This window comes from Lycium ferocissimum, chromosome 4 (assembly GCF_029784015.1).
Source record: "Lycium ferocissimum isolate CSIRO_LF1 chromosome 4, AGI_CSIRO_Lferr_CH_V1, whole genome shotgun sequence".
NCBI lineage: Eukaryota > Viridiplantae > Streptophyta > Magnoliopsida > Solanales > Solanaceae > Lycium > Lycium ferocissimum.
The window spans coordinates 35,281,706-35,298,577 of record NC_081345.1 but is presented as its reverse complement, the minus strand read 5'-3'; the positions used below and the strand labels follow the sequence as shown (position 1 = coordinate 35,298,577).

Genomic DNA, 16,872 nt, shown 5'->3' with positions numbered 1-16,872 from the left:
CGATATTTCGTCGACCATCGCCGTGAAATCAACCCTGTTTTCTCGTTCGAAGTCCTTATAAAAAGAGAAAAATCGTAAACGAAGTTTTTAATCCCACTTTTCACATTCTCAAGCCCTTGCACGAAGGTTCTCTCCTCCCACAAGCATTCCTTGCAAACAGCTTGGAAAGCTGGCATGTCAGCCGTTAATTGATGCATACGCAACACGCAGTACCTTAGAGGGTCATCGGAGGAGCTGGAATTCGCCTCCATGAGTCGGAGCTATTGTTTTCTTTAGCTGATCATAACATGTATATACAATGAAGGAACTGCAAGCAGTAACAACATCATCACAAAGTGGAAAACATTAACAATATCATCAACAAAGATGGAGAAGTGCAGAATAATAAGGATGAAAAACATGTGATGGGCAGAAAAGAATTGAAATTGACATTCAAAAGTGCATTATCACGAGATTTCCATCTTGAAATCCCTTTTTATCATCAGATTTTTACTAAAGAAAAATGAAAATTGTGCAAAAATTTGGGGGAACAAATTGAATGAGGTAGCAGGCATTTTTCTCAAAATTGGCCCGGTCAAATCGCCACTCAGTTCCTTCTCCAGCTAGATCTCCGAAAAATGCACAAAACCATGAGAAAAATCGCGTAAAACGGATATCCGAGCGCAACGTGGTTTGTGATACGCGGTAACGTAGCACAGATTGATCGTGTATGCTACCATGTTCCCACACTACACGCTGACATGCCAACTGGGCGCCATCGGCCGACTATCAGCAGTAATATTGAAATACCTGGCCAAGACATAGATCGACCCTAGTGACACAAGCCAACGACATAGGTCGCACCCAAGGACATAGGCCATGCGCAACGATAGAGGCCAGCGACATAGGTCGTACCTTACTCAAGGCAATCTTAGCAACAAAAAAATCAGATTGATGTTATATGTGCCAGTTGGAGTCTGATAGTTAGGCATCTATTTTTGCACTGTGCAGTAGCAGCTGACATATGGAGTATGTTCTTATTATTTTGGGACTTGCCTGGTGTTATACCCTATTTTAACCTAAGTCAAAATAGTTTACAACATCCGGGTAATTCCGGGGTTAATTAAAGTTAAGAGTCGCCACCTAATTAATTATGGTGAATTAGGGCACCTAAGATTATTAAAGTTATTATCTAAAGTTGATTTGTTTTTAAAGTCTATGAAACCAAAGATCTAGGTAAGGGTTCAACTAACCTAGAGGAAGGTATTAGGCATCCTCTAAGTTCCATTAATAATGGTTAATCCGACCGAACTTATGATTAATTAGGCTAAGTATAGTTAATAAAAAGGGAGAAAGAAAACTCACTTCTTTTTCGAATCCTATTTATACACCTAAATTTTTCTACATTGCTATATTCATATAATATAGTTTATCCAAAGTTCAAAACTACTAAAATCTCATCTCAAAAACTATTACTTATATGTAAATTATCATACTTTCTACAAGTTTTATTTTAAATTACATTATTCCATTTTACTTTAAACTTTAGCAATATTTATAAGTTATTTTTTAAAACTTTAAAATGTCACACTTATACTTAGCCTAATTAATCATAAGTCCGGTCGGATTAACCATTATTAATGGAACTTAGAGGATGCCTAATACCTTCCCTCTAGGTTAGTTGAACCCTTACCTAGATCTTTGGTTTCGCAGACTTTAAAAATAAATCAACTTTAGATAATAACTTTAATAATCTTAGGTGCCCTAATTCACCATAATTAATTAGGTGGCGACTCTTAACTTTAATTAACCCCGGAATTACCCGGGATGTTGTAAACTATTTTGACTTAGGTTAAAATAGGGTATAACAGCTTGGCGACTCTGCTGGGGAATCATCTAGGTTCTAACCATAACAGATTTAGTTTTAATTAGGCTTTGTGTGCTTATTTTAATTGTTATTGACTGTTTTTACGTGCTATTAACTGCTTGTTTGATATAAACTGTTTGAATGTTACTGTTTTGATAAACTGTCATTCCGTTTCATTTTCCTCCACTCCTGGAAAATTCACACATTTTCACACACTTAAAACGGTTTCGCGGTTCGCGGCCGTGCACTACTAAAAAACCTTTTAGTCGGATTGATCTTGTGGATTTAGTCGATCGGCGGTGCAGTCGACAGCCACGGACTTTCCACTCCCAAGTTGTCCGCTTGGGGGAACCTTGTGTCATAGGAAGCCAACTCTTAGTCAGCCTAAGATAGAGCTAAACCAACACCCTTTATTAAGAGCATACATCTCATGACCTAGGAGGTTTAATACCCTTGGTGTATTAAATCCATTAGATGACTTTACCCAAACGTCCAAGTGGGTCCACGACCCCCGACACTAAATCATACTTTATGTGCATGTTTGAAGGGTAACTGTGCCTAAATATTGACTATTTGCTTTAATTAATTAAACTTTAGGAGGGAGGAGCAACTAACATTTTATGGCAGGTATGGATTTGCATTGGAGTACAACAAGTGACGAAGATCGAAGACATCACAAATGGAGCTGTACATTTAGACGTAGGAAATTGTATTAGGAAAACTTTATGTTGTATTCATTTAATATGTAATAAATATTACATTTTGTACTTTATTTTGGGAAATATAATTTGTTTAATTAATCAAAAGCAATGGAATGACGTATTATGGCACACTTTACCCTTCAAACAAACGCTAGGCCTACCTCTGGCACAAAGAGGTCACATGCATAATTAGGACGCGTTATTGTTTGATATATTTGTGTGACAACTTGTTTGACTTTATTTGGAGACTTATTTGCTACATAACTTGCTTGATTTTATGTGATCACAAAACTAATATCATTTGCATTGTTTATGTTTCCTTATTTTTATTCCCAAAAGTTGATTCGTGTTGACACTCGAGATGGGCGACCATCCTTACCTCACAAGGTCAAAGACGTCTTCGTTACCTCAACGCGAGTTGGATGGTTCAAGGAAAGAAATTACTATGTCGATCCGGCGCGTCTTTCAACCGATTCGAAAAACATCGTGGTCTCTAGTGATCCCCTTGGGACTTCCGAACATAGCACTACCATTCAACGGGATGAACATATCGCCCACTCGACTCAAGAGATCGAGGATCTACGCGGAGAACTAAATCGGGTTAAAAACATGACCAACTTATCCGTTACACTCCAAAGTCCACCTCCTGAACCTATGAACGTCGCACCAAACCCGCATCATTTTCCAGTTCCAGAATATTTTCCTCCCCGAAATAACGCATCTACCAACAACAACTTTCCTTCAATCACCCTTGCAAATTCACCACCTGTCAACCCACCAAATCAATCACAAGTTCACACTCCTTACATTCCTTTACCCACCAACACTAATCCACCACCTACAATCGCTCATCAAACTCACCAAATCGAGCCATTACATACTATAACTATCCACAACAACCCTTCTACCCTTACCACTACACCGAACTCTACTGCAAGCTCCACTAACTCCTTACCCCGCCACAATACCCAAGCTAATTACTACCAATCCCGAGCACCTCGCTATCAAAACCCACGTCCATACCAACCCTGTTCAAGCTCCCATTTACCAAAATCGACCACATACCACACATAAAGCCCGTCCAAACACGACATCAAAAATACCGAAATTACACTCGGTTCGCTGAACCTTTGGCTCAATTATTGGAAAGACTGAAAGCGGCAGGCGTGGCACAACCTATTGGAGGGAAGATTCCCGATCCTATTCCAAAATGGTTTGATGGTTCCAAACGTTGTGCTTATCACTCTGGAGTCGTCGGACACGACACTGAAGATTGCTATGGGCTCAAAAACAAGATTGAAGCCTTGATTAAGGAAGGAGCAATCCAGCTCACTAGAGCTCGGCCCAATGTGAACAACAATCCCTTCGCCTACTCACGCAAACGCAAACGTGAACATGATAACTATCGAAGAAGTCAAGAATTTGAAAGAGGCCATTGCGCCAATTGGAAAGATGGAGAGGGCATGTCTCCAACTTTGTTGCACCAGGTGAAGATTGTTGCTACAACTACTCGCAACAAGGAGACACCGACTATCCAGGGTGCCGAACCAGGAGAGACTGCGAAGAAGTGGACTTGTACTCTAAAGTTCTTGGTTCCCGAGTCTTGGTAGATTTGAACATGTAGTGAACTTTTGAGATAGCACAATTTTAAATTTGAGGCTTAAATTATGACCTAAAACTTTTGTTGTTTCGCCTCATCTTTTGGAAAATTGCAAAAAAACTATGAATGCATTTCTAATTTTCCTTAATCATCTATTATTATTTCTACTTTATTTATCAAATCTGCCAACTCTATGATTGTGACATAAACAAATAAACAATATACACCCCGAGAGAGTAACAAAGAAATTAGAGGACAAGACAAGATTCCATTTGAAAAAAAAAAAAAGCGAATAACCAATAGGTGATGCCATAAGCCTGAAAGCTAGCCATTCAAGAAAAAATCAAAGTACGACATTAGGTTAGACAACCTAGTTTGCAACCTTTCCTTAATACACTATACGAACTACGGACTCGATTCCGTGGTGGGATACGTAGGCAGCCCACATAGGGTTCGGTTGCATTACAACAAAAGATCCAAAAATCCTTATTACCTAAGAATAACTATACATGGCCCGATTCCCTCGGCGGGATTCACAGACTATCAATAGACGAGTCAGTCACATTTAGATAAAATCCCAACAAACCTTTAGCCATTTACGTAACAGAACTACGCCGACCTGATTCCCTTGGTGGGATACGTAAGCAATCCATATCGGGTACGGTCCTTTTATTAGAAAATTTCAAACCATTTCCACGTGTCCTACGAACTACGTTCTGACCTGATTCCTTTGGCGGGATACGTAGGCAACCTATATAAGGTTCGGTCACACCACGACATAAGTTTAGTACACCCTTCTGAGCCAAAACTGGGGCATATTTTGAAAGATTAGACCAGAATAAAGTTAGACATCGACAATATTAAGGCTATTAGACAGGAATTATTATAGACAAATGACCTTTCAATTATTTTAGAAGTGTCACAATCTGAGGTTGGCAGAAATATTTTACAACTTACATACATATATTTATATATATATCTTCCCTTACATCCATCCATTTGCATATATGTATTTTACAACTTATATACATATAATTACATTTCCTTATACATATAAATACTTTCTTTCAGTTGTTTCACTACTGTTCATCTATCGAGGTTTGAACGGAGATCACAAGATCCAAACAAACAAGACGAATGGAGTGCCAACAACGTCAAGCTTCGAGTCAACACGAATCAACTTCCCCCTCCCAAACTAAGAATTTTTCTTTGAGTGCAGGAACCAAAATTGCGAGATCAACGATCGAGTCCATCAATCATGGCCGAAGCCTCGCCTTAAAAGCTAAACGGCTTTATTTCCAACTTTATCTCTACTTTCATTCTTTATTACAATAACTCTATGACTTTATTAACAATTATACCTGTTTTGTAGGTTACCGAGATTGAAGATGAATTAAATCAGGATTACGTGTCGTTGTTTGGCTTATCACGATACCGTCAACATCATCAGCCAAACGGCTATATTATCACTTTCCCCTCTCTACTTTATCATTTATTTTACCAATTTTACAGGAATCTACATTCTTATCATTCACTTTACCTACTTTAACCACTTTACCTTGAACTTTGCAGGAATCAACATTAAGTCTCCGAAGACAACCGGAGGGATCATCATCAAGTCTCCGAAGACAACCGGGGGCATCATTTGGCTACACAGCCTCGCGTGCGTAAGCCGGACGGCTGCACTATAACTCGCTCTCCACTTTATCATTCACTTTACCTACTTTAACCACTCTACCTTGAATTTTGCGAGAATCAACATTAAGTCTCCGAAGACAACCGGAGGGATCATCATCAAGTCTCCGAAGACAACCTAAAAATCATTGGCTACTGTGACCTCGCGTGCGTAAGCGGACGGCCACACTATAACTCTACTCTCTACTTTATCATTCACTTTACCTACTTTAACCACTCTACCCCGAATTTTGCGGAATCAACTTTAAGTCTCCGAAGACAAATCGGAGGGATCATCATTAAGAATTATCATCAAGGCTCGAAGACAACCGAGACATCATCCACTTTACAATTTTACCCGGAGTTTACGGAGATCTTCATCAAGTCCCCAAGACAACCGGAGACATCGCACGGCTACTCGTACGCACAAAAGTTTAACGGCTACACTTTTACTTTACTCTCTATTTTACTACTTTACTTTACCATTCACTTTACCTACTTTAACGATTTTGCTTTAAATTCCGCAGATATCATTTATCATCTAGTCCCGGAAGACAGCCGGAGGCCGTATTACCATTAAAGTCTTCAAATACAACTGGAGATAGTCAACATAAACATCGCGCATTCATTCAAGTCCACGAAGACAACCGGAGAGATGACATTTGGGCCACACCGTTCATTATAAGCCACACGGCTTCATCCTCATTCTCACACTCATATTTACTATCATGTTACATTCTTTATAATTTTATACTTTCCACTTTATTACTAATTTTGACATGAATTTCGGTCTTTGACGGAAAGTACAATCTACGAGAGACATAGCACAACGTGGAACTTTATCTTACGCGATGAGCGGGGCAAATTTGTCTTGAAGAGAGGAATATCAAACTCATAAGCAAGGGTCACGGATCTACTCTCGAACTCAACTCCGCCTACGTCCACAAGCACGTGCTACGTAGGATAATTTTTCTTTCATATCCACCGCTAAAACTCTACTCAAGCAACTCCTTTCATAGTCTTGTATCCCTTCCTATATCCAGTCTCACCATAATTCAACACTGGGGCAAAAGCGTAGCGTCAGTATCAACCCGCTTCTTTCGAACTTCAAACCGCTTAATTTTCAACAAAACCCGAAACATGTGGCGACTCGAAATTTCGGCCATAATTCTTTTCATCCCGTAATATTTTCCACCATTTCTCCTAAACCGTATTTCTCAAATTCTTCCCAGTCATACTTGTTGGTCGGAACAAAATCGGCTTCTTCGTCAACTTCTTCGCCCGAAAACTCTTACATCGTCTCCGGTCGAAGAGGGGCATCTGTTGACACCCAATTTTGTCCCTCTTTTATTCCAATTTATTTCCTCGGGCTTCTAAATTTATCGACGGGCTAAATACTTTATTTTCGCTATTTTTAAACATTACTAGCGGTACTTTATCACAATTTTTAAAATGGTCCGTCATCGTTCATTTTAGGATTTGTACTCGTTAAATTAATTTTTATTTTGCTAAATCATTTATTAATTACTATTTAATTTCACATAGTATACATTGTATTAGTTATTAAGTTAAAAGCCCAAAATAATTAGAATAGAGGAGGAAGGACTAATATATTTCAGCCAAATAAATGGCCCAAACGGACCAGCCCATTTTCGGACTAAAAGTAATTCAGCCCATTTCACAACTTACCCGGACCAGCCCATATTTTCTACCCGACCCAGCCCAATTCCTACCACTAAGACCTAATTTCCCTAATCCCTCATCTCCTTTCTCAGCCGCTCGTCGTCCCTCTTTCTCTCTCACCTCTTTCTTCTTCAAGGCAAGAAAACAAATCAGCTTTCAAACATGGCAGATTGCCATCCCATTCTCGTGCAACATCCCTCTGTCCTCTCTTTGTCGTCTTCTCGCCTCTCTCTTTCTCCCTCTTTCTCGTCTACCTCTCTCTCGTCTCTCCTCCCTCTTCTATTTTCGACCAAAATCTCAGCCCCTTTTCAACATCACAGACCTGTCCACACCATTTCCATACAAGAAAACGACCTTACGTTGCTTTACCCGAAACTTTCTGTCATTGACAAAGAGAGGTTTCTCATTTTTGCTTCAAAAGACAACGACTCCACAAAAAAAAACAGAGAATCTGTCCACTTCGGGTAACACCCGAATCAAATCACGTGAACATTTCAACGGTTCACTTTGAATTCGTTTTTGAAAACCCTAGTTCAGAATCCCGCCCAATCCAAAAAATTGAAACCCTGGCCTTAAGCCTATAAATACATCACTAATTATTCAGCCGGGAGAGATTTTTTTTGGGATCCTAGTTTACCCCTAAGGTCTTACACGATTTGAGAAAAATTACTTTACTTGTGTCTTGAACATTGTCTGATATATAACTTTCGGGTCCGTTTCGATCGGGAGTTTAAATCTGTTCGGGTGGATTCGCGACCGTCGACGCCCCACTTCACTGTACCCACAAAAGGTCAGTGCGTTTGCTTTAATTTCGAATCTAAAGTTCCTGATATGATCGTGTACGCTGTTGTTCAGTCGGTTTAATTTCAGTTTAGCAGTCTAGCGGTATTATGCATGTTCATGTTTTGTTGAGTCTATCTTCGATTTAGTGTCAGTTCGGTATTTGGCAGTACTTGTGTGTTTGTATTTTACCTCAGTTCACTGCTAGTTTAATGGTCGCTAGGATGTGCTTAAATGCTTATATGATGTAATTGCCGTTGCATTTGATCGTTTGTGGCTGGTTGGCTCTCATTTTGCACTAGTCTAGTTCAAGACATGTTTGAATGCTTTTGGTTAACGTTAGTTGTCCTATACTTAAGCGTGCATTGTTTTAGTTCAAGTCTACGATGTAGCGTCGACATGAGTCAGTCCTTGTCTGCTGTCCTGTTATGGAGGAATAAATGATAAAGTTGTCGGGTATTCACGATGAAAAGGTAGTCCCATGATCTAAAAGAGTGTGATATTGGTTGAATGTAGTAGTATTAACTTTTGGAATCTCGTTGTTGGATTTACCAAGTCTCAAATAAGTTATGAGCTGCTCTAATACCTGTTCTGTGATAATTAGTGTTCCTTATTGTGCATTGTTAAGCCTTTGCGATGTCATCTTGTAATAGTTCGCTTAATCCCAGTGCTGCCTCTGTAATGTTACGCCACTGACGACATAAAATGCCATTAAGCTTAAAAATACTGCCTCTTTAAGATTCAACAATACTCAACCGATCCTGAAACGTCCAGCCCTGTTTTTCACTTTAATATGTATTTGATTCCAGTTTATGTTACCTGATAAGAATCTGCTAGTAATTGTTGGCATGGTTGGTCGCTTGTAAATTTAGATGTTTAATTTCCTGTTTAAACTTCAATTCAAGCATGAGACGCATAGCATTTTCACATTTCCATATGACTCGCCTTTGTCATTGATTTTTCTTTCGGTTAGAATGTGATTGCTGCCTTATCTTATTTGAGCCTACTCCCAAAGATTCCCTCCTCCTTAACCAAGTGGTTGTATGCCCGTGAGCTTACGTGCCAGCGGTTAAACGAATAACTAAATGAGGTTATGCCCCTGTACTGCTATCTTGACCATTTAGTGCTAATTTTTGTTTTTTTCCGCAATCTCAGTGGTGGTATTAACTTATCTTTGCATCTCTTTTCTAGCTTGTTTAATGGCAAGCCAGCTTTCATTTCAGATTTTGCAAATTTAACATTTCGAAGCCTGCCTGATACATTCAAATTATTAAGTTGTTTGATGTCTAAACCTTACCAACTAAAGAAAGATATAAGGAATTCCCCGCTGCAAATTTATAACAAGAGTAAAATATGCATATATTTTGAAGTACTTTGATGTTAGCTGTGGAACTATTTTGGTTGCCTTTTCCCTGCTTGCGGATGGTAATTCTAAAGGTCTTGTTTTTTTTTTGGTTTGGTCTTGGCTTAATACTGATGTGTAGATTAGTGTAAAGAGTCAATGGGCAAATTGTTTATCGTGATGTTCCTTTGCGTGCTGGATGGTTATCATGCTTCAAGATTTGCTTGCTTTATGGAAAATTTGTGTTCTTTGGATTCAGTTGAGCATGTCAAAATTCTGCTCTTGTTTACTGTTTACGTGATGTCTTTCTTCGATCATTGCTTTCCTTTCTTGTTTGAAGTTCAAGTCTTGTAAATCCCCATTTTACTAATCCTTTTTCTTTGTTTTGTGCATGACCATCTCACACACGAGTCCGAGGGACTCGTCATCTCCCGCATTCGGTGTTGGGCAAATCCCAACGAAATCTCTCTCGAGTCAACCCCTCATCAGCCTTCCGCAACGGCATATTGAGGCTGTTGGGCCAAAGCCCAACAGCAGTGAACAGTGGCAGACTTAAAAATGGGCTGAATCATTTAAATCATTTTATTTCTTTACTTTATTTTTGTTTGTGCATTTAATTTGTAATTACATGACTAATATTTTACTTGTTTCATTTTGTTTAGATTAGGTGAACTTTAGTGAATTTAGTCGGGTTGGCTTTAGTAAATGGGTAGGAAGAACTAACAATTAATTTTATAAGTTTCATTTTTCTTCCTTTTATATTAGGGTTATTTATAGTATCTTAATACTTATTTTCAAAATAATTGATTTTTAAAATAGCATATTTTGAATTAGAGGAGTTATATCCTATTTATTACTATCTTAGAAATTCCGAAACACCACTAATATGTAAACATAAAATCAAATATACTTTATAAATAACTCTTCAAGTTTGAATCAATTGCGTAGACTTTTAGCTAAGCATAGTTAATAAAAATTTGTTAAAGAAATTAATATTTTTGAATCCTATTTATACACCTAAATTTTTCTACATTGCTATATTCATGTAATATAGTCTATCCAAAGTTCAAAACTACTAAAATCTCATCTCAAAAACTATTACTTGTATGTAAATTATCATACTTTCTACAAGTTTTATTTTAAATTACATTATTCCATTTTACTTTAAACTTTAGCAATATTTATAAGTTATTTTTTTAAAACTTTAAAATGTCACACTTATACTTAGCCTAATTAATCATAAGTCCGGTCGGATTAACCATTATTAATGGAACTTAGAGGATGCCTAATACCTTCCCTCTAGGTTAGTTGAACCCTTACCCGGATCTTTTGGTTTCGTAGATTTAAAAATAAATCAACTTTAGATAATAACTTTAATAATCTTAGGTGCCCTAATTCACCATAATTAATTAGGTGGCGACTCTTAACTTTAATTAACCCCGGAATTACCCGGGATGTTGTAAACTATTTTGACTTAGGTTAAAATAGGGTATAACACCTGGGTCAAGCCAAATACCATTAAAAAAAGCCTATGAGAGCTGGTGTTCATGGAGAGTTGGGAAATCATAAAAAATAAAAAAATAAAAATTTAAAAAAATTTAAAAAAAAAAAAAAACCTGCTGTATGACGTCTACTGCTATCTTTTAGTGCATCTGGAATGAAAGGATCGGAGATGTTTTGATGGGATTTCAACTCCTAACCACATTCTTAAATCCAACTGTTTAGTTTACTTATTTAGCTGATTCGATCAGGCCCTGTAATTAATGTTGATCTTTTTTTTTTTGGGATTATGTCTGCTCTTTAGTTATTCAGTAAGTTTTTGTATAGGCGCATACATCTTCTGTTGCTGTAACTTTTGCCCTGCATCTTCTTGATGCCATCTAATGAAAGATACTTACTTCATTAAACAAACAAAAAAACAAAAAAAAAAAGGTGGCAACATTATTTACAATATCTTGCTCGAATTTGGCAACACTAATTTATTTTGTGTATGTTACTTAAGGCCTCTTATTAAAATAGCAACGGACCTACTCCGAGTATGGTATCAAACATCGGCTCCTGGCTATACTTGCTCGGAGGAGACAGACGACTCACGCAGCAATGACGAATCCAAGCGAGTTGCATGTTGCGCGATAATGAGCATGGATGTACACTCTCGGCTTTTGAAAGCCAGTTTTTCCCAAAGCGAAAAAGAATAGAGGGAGGAAGTACAACGTGATGCTACCGTGAATCTTCTAATCACATTTTTTTGGAACATACCGAGCATACTGAATGAAGTAAAATACACTCGGTCCATAGCCTACAAGAGCAATAACGAGAAATGCGAGGTCTAGATAGCTAAACGGGAATCTTCTCCTAGGATTCATAGTGAGAAAAGCTTGTAGCTTGGCGGAGAGACTAAGAGAATTCTACGAAGGAGGACGAATGGGTGCACTGCAACATGGAGAAGAGTACAACAAAACAACACAACAACAACATACCCAAAGGAAATCCCCATAATGTAGGGTTTAAAACAGGGTGAAGTGTCAGACATTCCTACCCCTACCTTTCGGCGCAGGTCAAGCTTCTGAAAAGACCCTACCCGGTTAGAAAATATGACGAAAAAGGCCGCCCAAGAGCAAGCGCTAAAAGCATTTAAAACGAAACTAACGAAAACAAAAAAGTGATAAAGAAATTTTAAAAAAAAAAGTAGTAACTACCACAGATAAATAAGATAATCGAGAAGAGTGTTCCCGATTAATTACTCAAAAATTATAAAAAATTGCAAGATTCCAACCTTTTTTAGGCTACCATAACCATTCTTACATCCCGCGTTCCCAGAATGTCCCCCTTCGACTACCAATGTTTCCAGACAGAATTACAATCAAGTAATGGTAATCTACAGCCTACATATATGCTAATTATGTTATGTGCCGAAACACATTTAATTTTTCTGAACCTGTACTGAGTAGTTATGTGAGGAATGGGGTGCGAGCAGGTATGTCCAGGCACAAATCAACCTTAGAAGGTAACATCTTAATGACTAGGGATAAGATTCGTAAGATGTTTCCTAAGCTTTGCACCTCGATGGTTTGAAATTAGGCCCGAGGGGTAGATGATAAGGTTTTCAACACGTTAAGCAATTTGTATGGTCTATCATTCAAATTCTCACATTAGAATAAGTTAAATCCTTATCTTAAATGTTTGGTGTCATGAAGCCAAGAACAATAATAGAAATGTTGCCACCCACTACGCCAGATTTTCTAGCCCACCTCACCAACTCTACTAATCCTAATCACATCAGTTTCAACTATGGAAAACATTAACTTTTGCATATGGAATTCCATTAGAGAAGCATGAAGAACCTAAAATATGCATCTTAGAAGACGACAAAACACTAATTCTTTGTTCTATTTGACAATGCAGGCTTATATGGCCTACCACCAATTTATGGTTGAATTAGTAAAAGCGCAAAAATATACATGCCTCGACAAGAAATAGTACGGGAGGGAGGCATAAAAGATTGGTTGAACCAATTAACCAGAAAGGCAACTGAAATATTAAAGAAACTAGCAAGAAAGAGAAAGGCTGAAGCAATCTCATATACTATTACAGTAAAACATGTTGGAAAAACATCAATTCCTCAAAATTAAAAACTTCCTTCAACAGGACATGTTGAAACTTTGAAGTATTACCATCCATTTCCAAGTTATTCCACATTTCAGTAACTAAAGAACTTAAGAAAGCGAAAGGACACCGAGAAGCATCAATTGCACCTCACCTAACAAATGTAGGTAATCAGAGCAGTTAGCCTCTTTTGATTCACATCCACCTCAAGAAGCAGGTTTATTTCAGACACTTCAGCATCATCTGCAGTAGTGTTGTTTCCATTTTCTGGAAATTACATTGTCTATGATCATTCGGAAGCCAAACGAGACTCGTTGTCTTGCTTCTCGCGTGCAATATCAAGGAAAAACGCAGTCATCATACTCTCATAATTCGGCAGTTTAGCATAGCCAGGGAAATAATTGATATCAATAACAAGATACCTATTTCCAACTTTATTATCCCTTATCATATCAAAGTTAAACAGATGCAACTTCAAAGCACCCCTCAACTGATTAGCCACTTCATTCACAAAACTCAACGGTGGCATCTCCGCCTTCTCAATCAGTTCATCAAAACTATGATCAATCTTATCAGTCAAATTAGATATCTGTGAAAAAGATATCAAACTTTCCAATGTCTCCAATTTTTCGTCCGGAATATCAGGCAATGACCTTCTTTTCACACATTTCACATGATCCCCAGCTACATAAACCTTAAAAATAACACCCCCATGATTCACAAATTCCTGTAAAACAACTGGCTTTTTCAACCCTTCTAATCCTTCAGGTTTTAAAACTAAGTACATCTGATGAGAATCAGCAGTGCCATTAGCAATCAAATTCTTAGCAATAACTGGAAAATGCAAACCTTGACGAGTAATCGCATCGAAAAGTGATTCAGAATTATCTTCAACAAAAATCTGAATTGGGATTCCAATAGTTTCATTATCTCCAGTTATTTTCATTTCATTAACAACTTCAAGCATTGAAATTCTATTGTGAAGTTTTTCAATAGCATCAAATGGATCTACTATAATGGTTGTTGGATTTTGAATGGCAAATTCTTCTAATTGTTTTCTCCATTCTTGACCATATAGTTTGTGGAAAATACAATCAAATGGACCTTGTTCAATTAATGGTTTGTTAAGATCTATTGGGATTAGATCAATACCTTTTTCTTGGGCATGATTGATGAGTGAATCTTGAATAAAACTGGAAACTTTTTTTGATGCAAGTACGTAACCAAAACGGAATCTCCTTTCTGACATAGCTGATTAATTAAAAATTGAGATATGAAAGCAAGAAAATGTTGAAAGAAGGATATTTTTTAATTTAGGAAACAATACGATAAATCTAGATTCGTTTTAATTAATACTAGTGTTCGTGGGAATGAGCAAGAGTGTAGCGGGACGCGTGGCACGTTGTAGACCCTTGACAGGAAAATCGTATCCACGTGGCAATTAATGTGATCGTGTGATTTGATTCCTACGTCGACGAAAGGGACACCGAACACTACCCATCACTAAAAACTTTGCTTTACTCTTGCTCCGTTCAAATTTGATTGGACATGAACTTAAAATACAAGTAAAGGTTTAAAATTTGTGATTTAATAAAAAGGTAAAATATTTGTTTCCCTAAATTATTTTATAAAAATTAAATAAATTATTTTTAAATATAAAAAAGAATTTGTCTTTTAAGAACTAAAAAGTATAAGTGTAACACAGAGTGTGGGATACGAAGGAAAATATTTTTATGAAAAAATACTTTTCAAGAAAATAAGTGATTTGGAGGGGTGTGAGGTGGTGGGGATGGAGGCTACGGTGGTGGGTGTAGGGGTGAAGATGAGGTGGGTTGGAGGGTGGGAGAACACAATCAATATAAAGTATTTTTATTTTCATCAGGAAAGTCATTTTTCTCATTTTAATGAACTTATGTTTCTAGAAAAATATTTTCTAACCAACCAAACATAGAAAAATTGGATATCCTCCCTACCGAATACACCCAAAATGAGACTTAAATATTAGTTATGAAAAATTAAATATAAAAACAGTTGATATGGTGAATGATTTAAATAGAGGCAAGTTTATAGGAGTGAGATACTAACATTCACGACTATAACATTGTTCATCATATAGATATATATTGAAAAAAAAAACAAGATATATTGAAACCCGACAATTTTCATTTAAGGTTATATTTCACATAAAATAATACTTAAATTCGAACTTAAAATAAGTTGTATGCTTAATACTACCACTCCACCAGCTAATAGATTACGGCAAAACATATTTTGCGTCGCTAATCAAACCCTACATTAATCATATAAAAAACTACTAGTTTATGTGATTGTTAAATATTATATTATTTTATGTGAGATCTTATGTTGAAATTCTCTGTCGATTCCATTTGCCCTACTAAATCAGCTTCTTACATCCTCAAATTTCTACTGCTTGTTTGACTTTGTCATAGACCTAACGAATTCAAAATTAAATCGAGCGTCACATAAGAGGAAGCTTGAATCTAAATTTTTCCCTATTCTTAAAAAAAAAAATCCTAGTAAAGATTCAGATTAGCAGATTCAATGCGTTGAACACCTTATAATATAACTTCAGTAGTTTTGTCAAATTAGGCATTAGGCCTAACTTACACTCCAAAAGCTAGCTCAATGGGAGGAAGACTTTCCAAGCCTTATAAGGAGCCCAGGGATCTCATCCCTGACAGATGTGGTACATTTCTCTTCACCCCCCTAACACCCAGATCCGGACATTCTCCGATTCTTCTGTCTGGGCCGGAGCGTGCACATTTATGGACCGGAGACATTTTCACCTCCCATCAGTCCGGGACCGGTCAGTTGGTCCGTATGCCCCCCTTTTTTTTCCAGGGGCCCATATCGTATCGGCCTGGGCCTAATATCATGCCAAAGGCTGCTACAGCTTCTGCTCTGATACCAGTTGTTGAGCTAAAACGGCCCAAAGATACTCTTAACATGATGTGATATTGTCTGCTTTAGGTAAAGCCCGCACGGATTTCACCAAAAGGTCTCACATCATTAAGAGTATCCAACTCCTTATAAGTAGCTCATTTTTCTTTTCAGCTACCAATGTGGTACTTTGTTCGCACAATCTCCCCCTCGAACTAAGTTCCACGTGGCTCATTATCATACCACGGGTCAGAGATTCAACATGTTTGTGTGCCACCTACATCGTCGAGTATTCCGGTCGCGGCTGCAAAGGGGTTTGTGTATGCGTCTTAGCTACGGGTAAAGGTTGTAAAGCGGCTCATAGAAGAGGCAAGAGCACTAAGCCGGGCCCCACACCACATTCCGCCATCTTCATACTCGTCCCGCCAAACCGACAGCTATGATACAGAGTTGTTGAGCTAAAACGGCCTGAAAACGGAACAATATCACATCATGTAAGGTATCTTTGGGCCGTTTTAGCCCAACAAGCCGAGTATCGAAACCAATGGTTTGGCGGGATGAGTATGAAGATGGCGGAGTGTGGCGTGGGGCCCGGCTTAGTGCCTTTGCCCATCTATGGGCCGGTTTACAACAACCTTTACTCGTAATTTTGAAGACGCATACACTTTGGGTGGCCGATCTCTGGACCGTAAATACCGACGACGCTTTAGCGCACACGTATACATGTCAATCTCTGACC

The 16,872-nt window shown here is 37.9% G+C and overlaps 1 protein-coding gene across 1 annotated transcript; it reads right to left on the bottom strand.

The window, feature by feature from the left end:
* Window positions 1–13,508: 13,508 nt before the first annotated feature.
* Window positions 13,509–14,562, bottom strand: LOC132052554 (inositol-tetrakisphosphate 1-kinase 1-like). The gene has a single exon (XM_059444147.1). It carries the CDS (start codon window positions 14,479–14,481, stop codon window positions 13,522–13,524), a length of 960 nt encoding a protein of 319 aa, XP_059300130.1. The 5' UTR covers window positions 14,482–14,562; the 3' UTR covers window positions 13,509–13,521.
* Window positions 14,563–16,872: the final 2,310 nt, after the last annotated feature.